Source organism: Numida meleagris, unplaced genomic scaffold (assembly GCF_002078875.1).
Source record: "Numida meleagris isolate 19003 breed g44 Domestic line unplaced genomic scaffold, NumMel1.0 unplaced_Scaffold244, whole genome shotgun sequence".
NCBI lineage: Eukaryota > Metazoa > Chordata > Aves > Galliformes > Numididae > Numida > Numida meleagris.
This window is the reverse complement of record NW_018364243.1, coordinates 69572-82648: the sequence shown is the minus strand read 5'-3', so window position 1 is coordinate 82648 and position 13077 is coordinate 69572. Positions and strand designations below refer to the sequence as shown.

The 13077-nt window shown below is 61.4% G+C and overlaps 3 protein-coding genes across 6 annotated transcripts in view; 2 read left to right on the top strand and 1 right to left on the bottom strand.

Annotated features, from left to right (window-relative positions):
* Nucleotides 1–88: 88 nt before the first annotated feature.
* Nucleotides 89–5283, top strand: PFKM (phosphofructokinase, muscle). 4 transcript variants are annotated; one of them, XM_021382451.1, is made up of 19 exons: nucleotides 89–365; nucleotides 560–725; nucleotides 823–867; nucleotides 957–1065; nucleotides 1306–1401; nucleotides 1497–1589; nucleotides 1672–1797; nucleotides 1977–2041; nucleotides 2148–2211; nucleotides 2283–2429; nucleotides 2937–3007; nucleotides 3092–3179; nucleotides 3248–3400; nucleotides 3493–3657; nucleotides 3988–4049; nucleotides 4129–4240; nucleotides 4327–4426; nucleotides 4674–4779; nucleotides 4856–5003. In XM_021382451.1, the coding sequence occupies exons 2-19, from the start codon at nucleotides 613–615 to the stop codon at nucleotides 5001–5003; spliced, it is 1863 nt and encodes a 620-aa protein (XP_021238126.1). In that variant the 5' UTR covers nucleotides 89–365; nucleotides 560–612. The 4 variants fall into 4 exon arrangements, with proteins under 4 accessions (XP_021238126.1, XP_021238125.1, XP_021238124.1 ...); XM_021382450.1 differs by having other exon boundaries at nucleotides 4327–4779; nucleotides 4856–5283; XM_021382449.1 differs by lacking the exon at nucleotides 89–365 and having other exon boundaries at nucleotides 379–725; nucleotides 4856–5283.
* A 255-nt stretch (nucleotides 5284–5538) lies between these two features.
* Nucleotides 5539–9442, bottom strand: ASB8 (ankyrin repeat and SOCS box containing 8). Its single transcript, XM_021382463.1, has 3 exons — nucleotides 9073–9442; nucleotides 8003–8107; nucleotides 5539–7153 (listed from the first exon to the last, which is right to left on the bottom strand). The coding sequence occupies exons 1-3, from the start codon at nucleotides 9187–9189 to the stop codon at nucleotides 6521–6523; spliced, it is 855 nt and encodes a 284-aa protein (XP_021238138.1). The 5' UTR covers nucleotides 9190–9442; the 3' UTR covers nucleotides 5539–6520.
* Nucleotides 9443–10586: 1144 nt separating this feature from the next.
* The window catches only part of LOC110390904 (zinc finger protein 883-like), a 6506-nt gene continuing 4015 nt past the window's right edge, over nucleotides 10587–13077 (top strand). Inside the window, exons 1-3 of the mRNA XM_021382478.1 lie at nucleotides 10587–10796; nucleotides 10910–10996; nucleotides 12129–12685. Coding sequence (XP_021238153.1) covers nucleotides 10694–10796; nucleotides 10910–10996; nucleotides 12129–12685 — 747 coding nt within the window. The 5' untranslated portion in view covers nucleotides 10587–10693. The remainder of the gene's footprint in view (nucleotides 10797–10909; nucleotides 10997–12128; nucleotides 12686–13077) is intronic.

The following is a 13077-nucleotide window of genomic DNA, read 5'->3' as shown; positions in this document are numbered from 1 at the left end:
GGGGGGGCACAGGGTGCTGCCACCCTGACCTTCTCCGCTGTAACCCAACGCCGTGGGGGCAAAGGGCTGAGCCTGAAAATAACCCGAAACCGGAGCCGCCTGCTGGCGGGGAGCGTGGTGCCCATTCCGGGGTGCAGGTGCCCATTTTGTCTGTGGGGGGGGGCTTTGCCCGCAGGGTGGTACGGTCATCGGCAGCGCCCGCTGCCAGGATTTCCGGACGCGCGAAGGACGCCTGAAAGCTGCCCGCAACCTGGTGAAGCGCGGCATCACCAACCTCTGCGTCATCGGCGGCGACGGCAGCCTCACCGGTGCCGACACCTTCCGACACGAATGGAGCAGCCTCCTGGGCGAGCTGCTGAAAACGGGTAAGGTCCCCCCCCCCGCTAAAAAAAAATTCTCCTTGTTGAGCTTGTAGCGCGTTGCTTTAAGCACATTTTGCACCAAGATGTGGGCTTTTCCCAGTGGAAGTAGCAGAGATTTTGGCAGTTTTGTCCCAAAAGGATGTTTAGGGGGGGACACGGAGGGAAGGGGGTGTCCCACCCCACTCGCCCTCTTTTAGGGGGGATCACGGCGGAGGAGGCGAAGAAGTCGAGCTACCTGAACATCGTGGGCATGGTGGGCTCCATCGACAACGACTTCTGCGGCACCGACATGACCATCGGCACCGACTCAGCGCTGCACCGCATCATGGAGATCGTGGACGCCATCACCACCACGGCCCAGAGGTGACACAGGGACATCCCTGCCCCACACCTTGGGGAACTGGGCGCCTGCGTCCCCGCTCTTTCCATGGGGCGTAACCGAGCTCTGCGTCTCCTGCAGCCACCAGCGGACGTTTGTGCTGGAAGTGATGGGTCGTCACTGCGGGTACGTCCCCCACGCTGCCACCAGGGTCTGTCTCCTGAGGAAACAAGAAGGAGAAAAGCCCCACACGGCCTCTTTTTCTGCACCCCCAGCTACCTGGCTCTCATCACCTCCCTGGCCTGTGGCGCTGACTGGGTCTTCATCCCCGAGGCCCCCCCTGAGGATGGCTGGGAGGACCACTTGTGCCGGAGGCTCACGGAGGTGGGGCAGGCTGCAGCGGGGTGCCATGTGCCCATCCCCATCCCCACTTTCATCCCTGGACCTTGCCTTGTCCTTGTCTCCATCCCCATCCCTGTTCCCATCACTGTCCCCATCTCCATCTCCTTTCTTCTCCCTGTTTTGTCCCCATCTCTGTCACCATCACCATCCCCGTCTTCTCCCTGTCCCTATCCATATCCTGATCCACATCCCTGTCCCCATTGTTACCCCCATCTCCCCCAGACCCGTTTTGGTGGCTCGAGGCTGAACATCATCATCGTGGCAGAGGGCGCCATTGACAGGCACGGCAAGGCCATCACCTCCGACGATGTCAAAGACGTGAGCAGGATGCAGGGACCCCCATTTCTGCCCCCATTGTTGGCCCTGGCAGAGTCTGGGCACCCTGTCCCCATGCCGACCCCGCTGTCTTGCAGCTGGTGGTGAAGCGTTTGGGCTACGACACCCGTGTCACCATCCTGGGCCACGTGCAGCGCGGCGGGACACCCTCCGCCTTCGACCGCATCCTGGTAGGCAGCTCCCTCCCTCCTGCGCCCGTCCCAGCTGAGCGGAGCCGCAGTGACATCCCCGTCCCTGTCCCCGTCCCTGCAGGGCAGCAGGATGGGAGTTGAAGCCGTCATGGCCTTGCTGGAAGGGACCCCTGATACCCCTGCCTGCGTCGTCAGCCTCTCAGGGAACCAGGCCGTGCGCCTGCCCCTCATGGAGTGCGTGCAGGTGGTGAGTGCAGGGTGGCGGGCACGGAGCAGCCTGGGCTGCATGCGGAGCTGCGGAGCAAACCCGGCCAGTGCGGAGCAAACCCGCTCAGTGGGGTGCAAACTCAGTGCGGTGCAAACCTGGCCAGTGTAGTGCAAACTTGTTGAGAGCGGTGCAAACCTGCCCATCTCTGCTCCCTGCAGACCAAAGACGTGACAACGGCAATGAATGAGAAGCGCTTCGACGATGCTGTGAAACTGCGGGGCCGGTGAGCAGCTGCACCACGTCCCTCGTTGGGGTCACGGGGTTCTGGCCATCCCCAGCGCTCCCTCACCCCCTTTTTTTTTCCTTCCCCTCCCTTCTCACTTCCCCAGGAGTTTCCAAAATAACTGGAATGTCTACAAGCTGCTGGCACACATCCGCCCACCCTCCGCCAAGGTAAGGAGGTGGGATGGGGTGTGGAGGGGGTACACCGAGACCCCCCCCGACACTGTCCCCTCACCCCACAGAGCGGGTACACGTTGGCTGTGCTCAACGTGGGCGCCCCGGCTGCCGGCATGAACGCAGCCGTGCGCTCCACCGTGAGGATCGGACTCATCCACGGGCACAGGATGCTGGCGGTGCACGACGGCTTCGAGGGGCTCGCCTTCGGGAAAGTGCGAGGGCAAGGGGGTGCACGGGGTGGGGGAAGGGGGTGCACAGGGAAAAGGGATACATGGGGAAAGGAAATACACAGGGAAAGGGGATGCATAGGGATGGGAGGACGTGGGAAAGAGAATTGGAAAAGGGTGCATGGAGAAAGGGGGGTGCACGGGGATGGAAGGGGTGCATGAGCAAAGGAGAAAGGGGGTGCATGATAGGGGGGAGGGCATGGGGAAGAGAGGTACATGGGGAAAGGAGATGCATGGGGATGGGAGTACACAGAGGAACAGAAAGGACAGGGATGGGGGTGCACAGGGAAAGGTTGCAGCCCTAAAAGCTGCAGCCCCCAGGACAGGGCTCTCCACCCAGCGTGGGGCTTTGCTTAACTCTCAGCCTTGCATGCACTGGAGTATGGTGGTAGTGATATGCTGTGTGCCGAGGGTGGTGCATGTCAAAATGCTCCTCTTGCCCCCCCCACCCAATTTTCTCATTGCTGCTTCCCCCTCGCCCCCTCCCACCAGGTGGAAGATATCACCTGGGATCAGGTTGGCGGCTGGACGGGTCTGGGGGGATCCAAACTGGGGACGAAGAGGTAACGCTGCCCCGTGGAAATCTGGGTGCGGGGGCCCAGGCGAAGCCCACCCCCGGAGGCTTTACCCTCCCACGCTTCGGCCAGGACCTTGCCCAAGAAATACTTTGAGGAAATCAGCGCCACCATCAGCAGCTTCAGCATCCACGGGCTGATCATCATCGGGGGCTTCGAGGTGAGTGGGGTGGCGTGGGGCTGGGGGGGCACCTCCCGGTGCTGTCCCCTTACCCTCCTTTCCCCCAGGCCTTCATAGGCAGCCTGGAGCTGATGGAAGGAAGAGCCAAGTTTGAGGAGCTCTGCATCCCGATCTGTGTCATCCCCGCCACCGTCTCCAACAACGTCCCCGGCTCTGACTTCAGCATCGGTGCTGACACAGCTCTCAACACCATCACCACGGTGCGGCTTCAGCACCCCCATGGCACCCGGCCCCCAATCTCTGGTTATAATTAAACACCCCCCGACCCAAACCCCTTCCTCCCACCCCGCAGACCTGCGACCGCATCAAGCAGTCGGCGGCAGGGACCAAGCGGCGCGTCTTCATCATCGAGACGATGGGCGGCTACTGTGGGTACCTGGCCACCATGGCGGGGCTGGCGGCTGGCGCCGATGCCGCCTACATCTTTGAGGAGCACTTCAGCATCCGTGACCTGCAGGTGGGGACCCACCGGCATTGCCATGGGGCTGGGAGGGCTGCATTTATCCCTGATCGCATCCCAACTCAACTGAGCAATGTTGAAGGGATGGAGAATGCGTTCATCCACGCCCATGTTCCCATAAAACTGAGCATTGCTTAAGGGACAGGGGCTGCATTCATCCCTGCCCGTGTCCCTCTGAAACTGAGCATCACTGCAGGGAAGGGGGAGGCATTTAACCCTGCTTGTGTCCCCCCCAACCAACCATCACCATAGGGATGGGGGTGTTGCTCTTATTCCTACAGCATTCCCAAAACCCCAGCCCTGAACACCCCTTTTTCTCATCCCTAGATCAATGTGGAGCACTTAACCGAAAAGATGAAGACAACGGTGAAGCGCGGGCTGGTGCTCAGGTACGGATGGGGCCACGGGAGGCATCGGCTGAGCCCTGTATGCATGAGCCGCCCCCTGAGCCCCCGTCGCCTCACACAGGAACGAGCGCTGCAACGAGAACTACACCACCGACTTCATCTACAACCTCTACACGGAGGAGGGCAAGGGCATCTTCGACTGCCGCAAGAACGTGCTGGGGCACATGCAGCAGGTGCGGCCATGCCGTGAGCCCCCAGCAGCGGGCAGGAGCCCCTCAGCCGCAGCTCCCCTGCCACCTGCTCCCATCTCCCTCTGCAGGGTGGCACCCCGACTCCCTTCGACAGGAATTTTGGCACTAAAATGGGCGCTAAGTCGGTGGCCTGGATCACTGGCAAGATCAAGGAGTGCTCCCGACACGGTGGGTCCCATGGGGGCATAGCCGGGGGGGTCCTGTCTGTGTTTGCGAAGCCCCTTCCCCTTCCTGCAGCCACACCGCGCATCGCAGATCACCAAAACTCAGCTCCTGCCCAAGCTGCGCCCGCACGCTCACCCTTCCTGCTCCTCTATTTCAAAGCAAAGGACCGCTGTGCTCTGTGGGCGTGGGTTCCGCTGCCCCCTCCTCAGGGGGGCTGTGATGCTGAGCCCACTCCCGGCGCTCCTTGCAGGTCGCATCTTCGCCAACACGGCCGACTCAGCGTGCCTGCTGGGCATGCGCAAGCGCAGCCTGGTCTTCCAACCCCTCACCGAGCTCAAGGAGCAGACAGACTTCGAGTAGGTTCCCCCCCACCCCCCCCCAGCACTGCCACAGGAGCACAGTGCAGGGCTCACATTCTTTCCCTCTCCCCAGGCACCGCATCCCCAAGGAGCAGTGGTGGCTGAAGCTGCGCCCCATCCTGAAGATCCTGGCCAAGTACAACATCGAGCTGGACACCTCGGAGAAGGCGCTCATGGAGCATGTCAGGCAGAAGAGGATCTCCCAGGAGTCCCACATGTGAGGAAGGACCCTCTGAACAACGCCCCCCAAAAAAATCCCCCACAGCATCTTCACTTTTGAAAGAGCAGTCTTCCTGAAGCTGAGGGTTTCCTCAGGGTAATTTTGGGCTGGTTTAGATCCAGCCAGGTGTTTTATGGGCTTTTTAAAGAGAAAAGCGTTCCGCAAGCGGCTCGCGTTGTGGCAGGACGTTGCATTGACCTAAAAGCAAGGGTCGAGTCTCTAGGGCATCACTTTAGTTTGAAACTCAGAATTGTGACGCTTCAATAAACCAGCACTGCTCAGTGGTGGTGACAAACACGAACTGTGCTCGCACTCTCCGGCACTCACCCACCAGCAAAGGCACACGTGGCTGCTACGCACGCACAGCCATACAAATACAACCTTACTTTCTCCCCCAGAGTAATTATCCACATTTACCCTTTCTCATCTCCTCTTTGAGAGCTCAGGGCGGCTCTCCCAGAGGATTCTCAGGTGACAAACGGGAACAGGGCACCACCCCGCTTGCCCTGGCTGTGCAACACAAACCTTCCAGAGCATGGCTTGCAAGGAGCCATTTATTTCTGTGGACAGAAGCTGGGGAGACACGGGGCAGGCAGTGGCTCCGCGTCCTCACCTGCAGCCCTGTGTCCCTCCGCCACGTGAGGAGCTGCTGCCTGTGCCTCCAAACACACGCGTTCCACACACATAAATAAAAGCAGCCCCGGCGCTGTGAGCTGGCAGTGCAAAACCAAACCCAGAACTCCAATGGGTTCTTGGATGGCAGATCAGAGGCAAAGCTCCCGCTTAAGACCATCCTGCGCTCGGGGCAAAGCCGCTCAGGACAGCAGGGAAAAGGTTTCCTCCTTTTGCAATTGTGGCCAAATTTCTGGTGAGAGTGCAGCAAGTGCAGGGCCCTGCTCACTGCTCAGGCATCCGTCAGGGCACTTCCTCACTCCCCAGTCCTCATACCATCGGTGCCACAAAGGGTTTTCTTCAGCAAGCACTGCAATCCCTGGGGCTCCCCACCTTCTCTCTTTCCCTAAAGCACTGATTCTCCCTGGATACATCTGAAAAATTACAGATATGGGGGTGAACAAAGCTCTTCTGGGCGCCAGCAGGGGAGTCCCGTGTCTGTCCCCGGCGCTGTGTGCAGAGAGGAGGCTGCGGATGCTCACTCCAAGGAATGGACTCACACTGCACATGCTCACCCACCGGGCCTCTCCGCATCCTGCAGCGCCTTGAGTCCTTCAGAAAGGAGAGATTTCTCTGCTCTCACCCAGAAAGCCTTGCTTTCCCCAAGGTCAACCCCAATGGGAAGAGAAAAAGAACAGGTTAATCCAGCAGGTGGGACGGAATTTGCCGTTTGTTAAAGGGAGGATTGTTCATTTGACAAGGCTGAAAACGCAGAGAAGGAGCTCGTGAGGAGCAAGCGCTACAGGCAAGGAGAGGACACGGCGCCCATCGGTGGGTCCCGCTGTCCATCCAGCGCCTGCTGGTCACACATCAAGCAGTGAATTCGTGCCCGTGGCTGCCCCGTGCCTAGCTGAGGAGCAGCACGTACTCCTTCAGGCAGGTGGGCAGGGGCAGCTGCTCCACGGCCTCGGGCAGGAAGCGCACGCCCAGGCTGCGGCGCACAGCGTAGCGCGACAGCGTCTGCAGCGTGCCGGGTGCTGAGCAGAGCAGCGTGAGCTTCTCACAGAGCTGCTGGTCCCTGGTCACCTCCCAGGGCATGCTGCCGTTCTTGCGCAGCTCGAAGTGTCCGATGGCGCGGTGCAGGAGGTCGAAGCAGGAATCCTCACGCTCCGTGCCCAGTCCCCGCACCAGCAGCGCTACCAGTCGCGAGATGGGGGTCTGCCCTTTTAAATTGACCACCCGCACCTCCGCCCCGAAGTCGAGCAGGATGCTGACACTCTCCAGGTTGCCCTTCATGGCGGCCCAGCTGAGCGGCGTGTCGTCGTTGTAGTCGCGGGCGTTCACCAGGGCGCCGTTCTCCAGCAGCGAGCGCACGCACTCAGCCGTGTTCTTGAAGGCGGCCCAGTGCAGCGGCGTGTCCTTGTTGCCGTCCAGCGCGTTGGGGTCGGCTCCGTACTCCAGCAGGATCTCCACACAGGTCTCATCCTTCTCGGCCGCGTAGTGCAGGGCCGTGCGGTTGTAGCCATCCAAGGCGTTGACCTGCGGGAGGAGGGCACGGGGTGGGAAGACGCACGGTGACTGATACTGGTGCGACACGAAGCGCTCCCCAGATCACATAGAATGGTTGGGTCGGGAGAGACCTCAAAGCTCCCTCGGCTCCACCCCCTGCCCTGGACTGCTCCCATCGCTCCATCAGACGCCCAGGCCCCATCCATGGCCCTGAGCACCTGCAGGGGCACCCACAGCTCTCTGGGCAGCAGTGCCGTGGCCTCGTTGCCCTCTCAGTGAAAAACTTCTCACTGACATCTAACCTACATCTCCTCTCCTTTAGTTTAAAGCCATTCCCCCTTTTCCTACTGCTGCTACCTGCCCATGTAAAACGTCACTCTCCCTCCTGTTTCTAAGCTCCCTCTATTCACTGGAGGGTGTCCCCAGAGCCCTCTCTTCTCCAGGCTGAACACCCACAGCTCCCTCAGCCTCTCCTCATAATAGGTGCTCCAGCCCCTGAGCATCTTCATGGCCCTCCTCTGAACTCTGGTCACGTTCCTCCTTGTCACAGGAGGAGGAAAATAAAGCACACACAAGGTGGGTGGTGCAATCTACCAGCTGCCAAAATTCAAGCAGGAGACTGACAACGTTTAACACTTCTTTCAGGCTTTCAATACAAGTCTATTTTCAAGCAGGTACACTACTGAAATGTTGGAATTGCCTCTGTGTTTGCACAATACACCTTCACCCAGACTCATTCTGCACTAAAAGAGAGCAGAGCAGCTGCCACCAAGACAAAGAACAAGTCTGGCAGCACTTGAAATGGATGGTTCCATCTTGCTAAGGAAGCAAAGACTCCAGCACCACGACACTGCGACCCTGTTTGAAAGAGGTGTTTACCTCTGCTCCCTTCTGCAGCAGCAGCTCCACGCAGTCAGCGTCAGCCACCATGCAGGCACAGTGCAGCGGCTTCAGAGTGCCATGCATGCAGTTCACATCCGCGCCCTGCAGAAACAGCCAGCACGTGGGGTTAGAGTATGGACATCCATAAGTCATGTTCCCAGATGGCCAAAAAAAACAAAAATCGCAGAATCTCCCAAGTTGGAAAGGATCCACAGAAATCACAGAACTGGTGTCCCTGCAGGACCTCCAGAGTCCCCCAGTCCAGTCCCCACAACAGGTGGCACAGGAACACACCCAGGCGGGTTTGGATCCCTCCCAAGCAAGAGACTCTCCTACCTCTCTGGACAACTTGTGCCAGAGCTCTGCACCCTCAAAGCACAGTAGTTTTATTCTCATATTCCTACAAAGTTTCCTATTTTCCATTCTGTGCCCATCACTCCTTGTTCTGGCACTGCTGAAAAGAGCCTTCCCCCATCCATTTGATCCCCACCCTTCAGACATTGATAATCATCAATCAGATCTCCCCTCCCCTTCTCTCCCGCAGGTGAACAGCCCCAGAGCTCTCAGCCTGTCCCCACCAGGAGCTGCTCCAGGCCCCCACCAGTTCTGCACCGCCTGGAGAGCTCTCCTAGCAGTTCTCTGTATGCTCTGATCTGGGGAGCCCAGCACTGGGACCAGTGCTCTGGATGGGGCCTCCCCAGTGCAGAGCAGAGTGGGGGAGCACCTCCTTGCCCTGCTGGCCATGCTCTGTGCAGTGCCCCTCGGGGAACCATTGTTCCTCTTGGCTACTAGGGCACGCTTCTGGCTCATAGTTACTCCATTGTGTGCCCATCTCCCTCTGGTGCAGAACCTTTTTCCTAATAACCCTCCCCCCCCCAAGACCTCGACTCTCCCCTGACGCAGATTCATGCCGTTCCCTTGGGCCCTGCTGCCCACCACAGAACAGTGCTCAGTGCACGCCCCTCCGCTGCCCAGTGAGGAGCTGCGTGCCGCCATAAGACCTCCCCGCAGCCTCCCCTTCTCCACCCCTTCATTAACGGGGATAGTCTGGGACCGCCACCGCTCACCCGTCCAATCAGATCCTCCACGTTGTCTCTCGGGAAGGAGCGGATGGCGGCGATGGTACGGATGAGGCGCTCGGACAGCGAGTACTTGCTCTGCACGCTCTGCATGATGTACCACATCCTGCGGGCCGCCCGCCTGCCGCCGCCGCCCCGCCAGGCCCGGCCTGGCCCCCAAGCCCCAAGCGATGCCGGGGCGGGGTGGGACGGCGAGAAGAGGGCACCGGAGGAGGGAGGAGTCTGTACGAAGTAGGTGCAGCCTGGGCACACCGACGTCCTGGAACGCGGACGGGGCCCGGGCCCCCGGAACCGGCGCAGTCGCTGCAAGGCCAACTGGAGGCGGAAGTCACCGCCACCACCCGGAAGTGAAAGGAGACAGCGGCTGCGCATGCGCAGAGGATTCTTGACCTCGTCCCTCTGCCCTCTTTGCCAATCAGAGCGCGGCGCCTCTCTAGGTTCCGCCCTCTCATCAGTCCCGCCCTCACGATCCGAGTTCCTCCAATCGCCAGGCTCTGCTCCGCTCAATCCCCGCCCCCCAGCCTGCTGTCCGCCAATCATCTCTCTCCGTGTTCCCCCAGCGGGTGCCGGGGGCCCCAATTTGGGGGGTTCGGGGATGCGGGGCGGCGCTGGGCAGCCGCTGTCCGCGGGGCTGGGGGTGGGTGACATCGGGTCCCTGTGTGGGGTGACATCGGGGTATCCCATTGAGGGTGGCACCACGGTGGCCCTGTGAAAGTGACACTGGGTCTCTGCATTGGGTGACACCGGGATGTCCCTGTGTCCCTCTAAGGGTGACACCAGTGTCCCCATGGGGCTGGGGCTTGGGTGTCACTGGGGGGTGACACCGGGGTGTCCCCATGTTGGGTGACACCAGTGTCCCTGTGCTGGGTGACACCCAGGCCAGATCACACCAGTGGCCTCCAGTCCCGTCCTTTCTCCAGGCCCTGGGGCCAGGGTGGGTCAGAGCACTGGGACTTGGAGCACGGGAGTGGGGGCACCCCGATGTCACCCACACAGTGACCACCCGTGGGGAGCACTGGGATGCACTGGGAAGTGCTGGGTGCACTGGAACATACTGGAATGCAATGGGATGCCGTGGGAATGCTGGGTGCACTGGGAAGTACTACAATGCAATAAGAAGTACTGGGTATGCTGGGATATACTGAGATGTACTGGGACACACTGGATTGCACTGGGTGCACTGGGATTCACTGGGATGCACTGGAATGCAATGGGATGCAATGGAAAGTGTTGGCTGCACTGGAATGTACTGGGATGTACTGGGATGCACTGGGAAGTTCTGGGATGTTCCCCCGCCCCCCATCAGCCCCATCAGCTGCAAACATGGATGCGGGGTGCGAGGGTGAGGGGCAGAAAGGACCCCCCTGTACCCCCTGCATCCCCAAGTGCACAGCACCACACACAACATGGGGGGGTGTTTCCAATTCCCCCATAACCCCCTCTGAGCCCCCCCCCACTACCACCATTCACGAGTAGGGACCCCCCCGCGCCCCCCCCTTCGCCCCCCCCAGCACCACGCGGGGCCGCGCGCCGGGGTCCCCCGCAACCCCCGGCTGGGGGGGTCCCGTTCCCGTCCCCATCCCCACTGCGGGTGGGTTGTGTTTTTTTTATGGGGGGGGAGGTCCGGGGGACAAGAGCTGCGCCATCACTGGAGCCCCTACTGCCGCCCCCCGGCCCCGGTGAGCTGGGGGGGAAGGGGGCAAAGCCGTGGTGTGAGTGCGGGGGGGTTCCTGGTGCTGCGGGCGGTGCTCGTGCCCCCCACCCCCGGCGCTCACTCCATTCCTTTGCTTTGCTTTACCCTCCCCCGCCGCCCGCCGCCCCCCAGCAGCGTTTCCCCGTCTGAGCGTGATGGATGCAGAGGGGGGGCCGTCCGGCCCGGACCCCCCCCGGGATCCCGAGGGCACCGCCGCAGGTGAGCCCCTGCTCCCCCTCCACCCAGGACGGGGCCGGGAAGCTGGGGGGGGCTCATGCGTAGGGGTGGGGAGGGTGACACGATTGTGGGGCACTGTGGGGCCGGGGGGGTCCTGGAGTGCTCTGATCTGACAGTGTGGGGTGCCCTGGTGCCGGGGGGTGCAGGGTGCCCCCATCCCATGATAGGGCAATACCCCAGTGCCATGGCATGAAGATGCCCCGATCCCATAACATGAGGATGTCCCAGCACTGGAGGGTGGGGACCCAGGTGTGCCCCCATCCCATAATATGGCACTGTCCCTGTCCCATAGCATGAGGAAATCACAGTCCCATGGGATGGGGGTGCGGGGATGCCCCCATCCCATAATATGCCCAAGTCCCAGTCCATTGTGGTGGGGACACCCCATCTGCATGTCATGGGAATGCTCCCGTCCTGCGGTGCGGGGGTGCTCCAGGTGATGCCGGGACGTGGGGGTGTCCCATCCCCATGGCATGGATATGTCCTGACCCCACACACAGCACGGGGGTGCTCCCATCCTGGGCTGTACCCAGGATGATGCCCGAATTTGGGGGTGCAGGGATGTCTCAACTGCACAGCCAGGGGGACACCCCAAGCTCGGGGTGCGGGGATGTCCCCATCACGCAGTATAGGGATGCACCAATTTTGGGGTGCAAGGTTTTCCCCATCACACAATATGGGGATGTTCCAGTTTTGGGGTGCAGGGATGTCCCCAAAGCAGGGAGGGGACGGGGAAGGGGCAGAGGGGACGGGGAAGGTGAGAATGGGAAAAGAGGGGGATGGAGGTGGGGAAGAGGGGGTGGAGTGGGTGGAAAAGGGATGGAGAAGGGGCAGAGGTCACAGAGATGAAGGGGAAGGGGGAGAGGGGATGGAGCAGGTGGAAATAGGGTGGAAAAGGGATTGGGATGATGCGAAGGGGATGGTGAAGGGGAAGAGGACGTGGAGAAGTTAATGGAAATGGGGTAGAATGGATGGAGGGGCTGCAAAGGAGATGGGGAAGGCACGAAGGGGACGAAGAAGGTGTAAGGGGGACAAAGAAGGCGCAGAGGGGATGGGGAAGGGGCAGAGGGGTCGCAGCCCCATATCCTGGAGTCCAGCCCCGCTCTCCCCACAGCCCATCCTGGCAGCGAGGCACCGGGTCGCCCTGCAAAGCGGTGTCGGAAAGCGGCAGCAGCGCGGCCCCAGAGCGGAGCTTTGGGGCACCCACGGGCTCTGGGGCCGCTGGAGGAGCTGCTGGGGTTGCGGGGCGGCCGGCTGCGCCCCACCATCTGCGGGGAGTGCGGGAAGGGCTTCAGCCGCAGCTCGGACCTGGTGCGGCACCGCATCACCCACACCGGGGAGAAGCCCTACACCTGCGGCGCCTGCGGGAAGGGCTTCAGCCAGAACTCCAACCTGGTCACCCACCAACGCATCCATACCGGCGAGAAACCCTTCAGCTGCGGGGCCTGCGGGAAACGCTTCAGCGAGAGCTCGGCGCTCATCCAGCACCAGCGGACCCACACCGGGGAGAAGCCCTATTGCTGCGGGGAGTGCGGGAAGCGCTTCAGTGTCAGCTCCAACCTCATCCGCCACCGGCGCACCCACACCGACGAGAAGCCCTATATCTGCGTGGAGTGCGGGGAGGGCTTTCGCCACAAGTCCCAGCTGCGCCGGCACCAGAAGCTGCACTCGGCGTAACGGGGACGTGGCTTTAGGGATGGGGAGCAGCGCTGGTCCCCGTCCCCTCATCCGCGTTCTCAGGATGGAGACCGTGGGGTGGGTGGGCAGCGCTGGACCCAGCCCCCCACCCAGAAACCCCAAAAGCCAAGGGGGGGAAAGCGGGATGGGGCGTTGGATGAGGGAACGCAATGGGGCGGTCGGGTCTGCATCCCAAACCAATAAAAGGCGCTGGAGCCGCACTGCCCGGCCAGGGTCATGGTGTAGGGCAGGAGATGGGGCCGCACTTTGCGTGGGGTGCATCAGTAGGGATGGATTTTCCAGTTCTCCCAGTTGGAGAGCGTGGTGCTGGCAGGAATAACGCCTACACCTGGTGGCACGCGCCTGCACGTGTGGCTGGCATTTTG

What these genes read in the sequence shown, in the direction of transcription:
- PFKM (XM_021382448.1), top strand. Translation starts at nt 502, where the DNA reads ATGTTTAGGGGGGGACACGGAGGGAAGGGGGTGTCCCACCCCACTCGC. An exon ending in GTGATGGGTCGTCACTGCGG is followed by an intron (nt 868 to 956) that starts GTACGTCCCCCA and finishes CTGCACCCCCAG; the next exon opens with CTACCTGGCTCTCATCACCT. An exon ending in CCGCCTTCGACCGCATCCTG is followed by an intron (nt 1,590 to 1,671) that starts GTAGGCAGCTCC and finishes CCGTCCCTGCAG; the next exon opens with GGCAGCAGGATGGGAGTTGA.
- ASB8 (XM_021382463.1), bottom strand. Translation starts at nt 9,189, where the DNA reads ATGTGGTACATCATGCAGAGCGTGCAGAGCAAGTACTCGCTGTCCGAG. An exon ending in TGGAGGATCTGATTGGACGG is followed by an intron (nt 8,108 to 9,072) that starts GTGAGCGGTGGC and finishes CTGTTTCTGCAG; the next exon opens with GGCGCGGATGTGAACTGCAT. An exon ending in TGCTGCAGAAGGGAGCAGAG is followed by an intron (nt 7,154 to 8,002) that starts GTAAACACCTCT and finishes CTCCTCCCGCAG; the next exon opens with GTCAACGCCTTGGATGGCTA.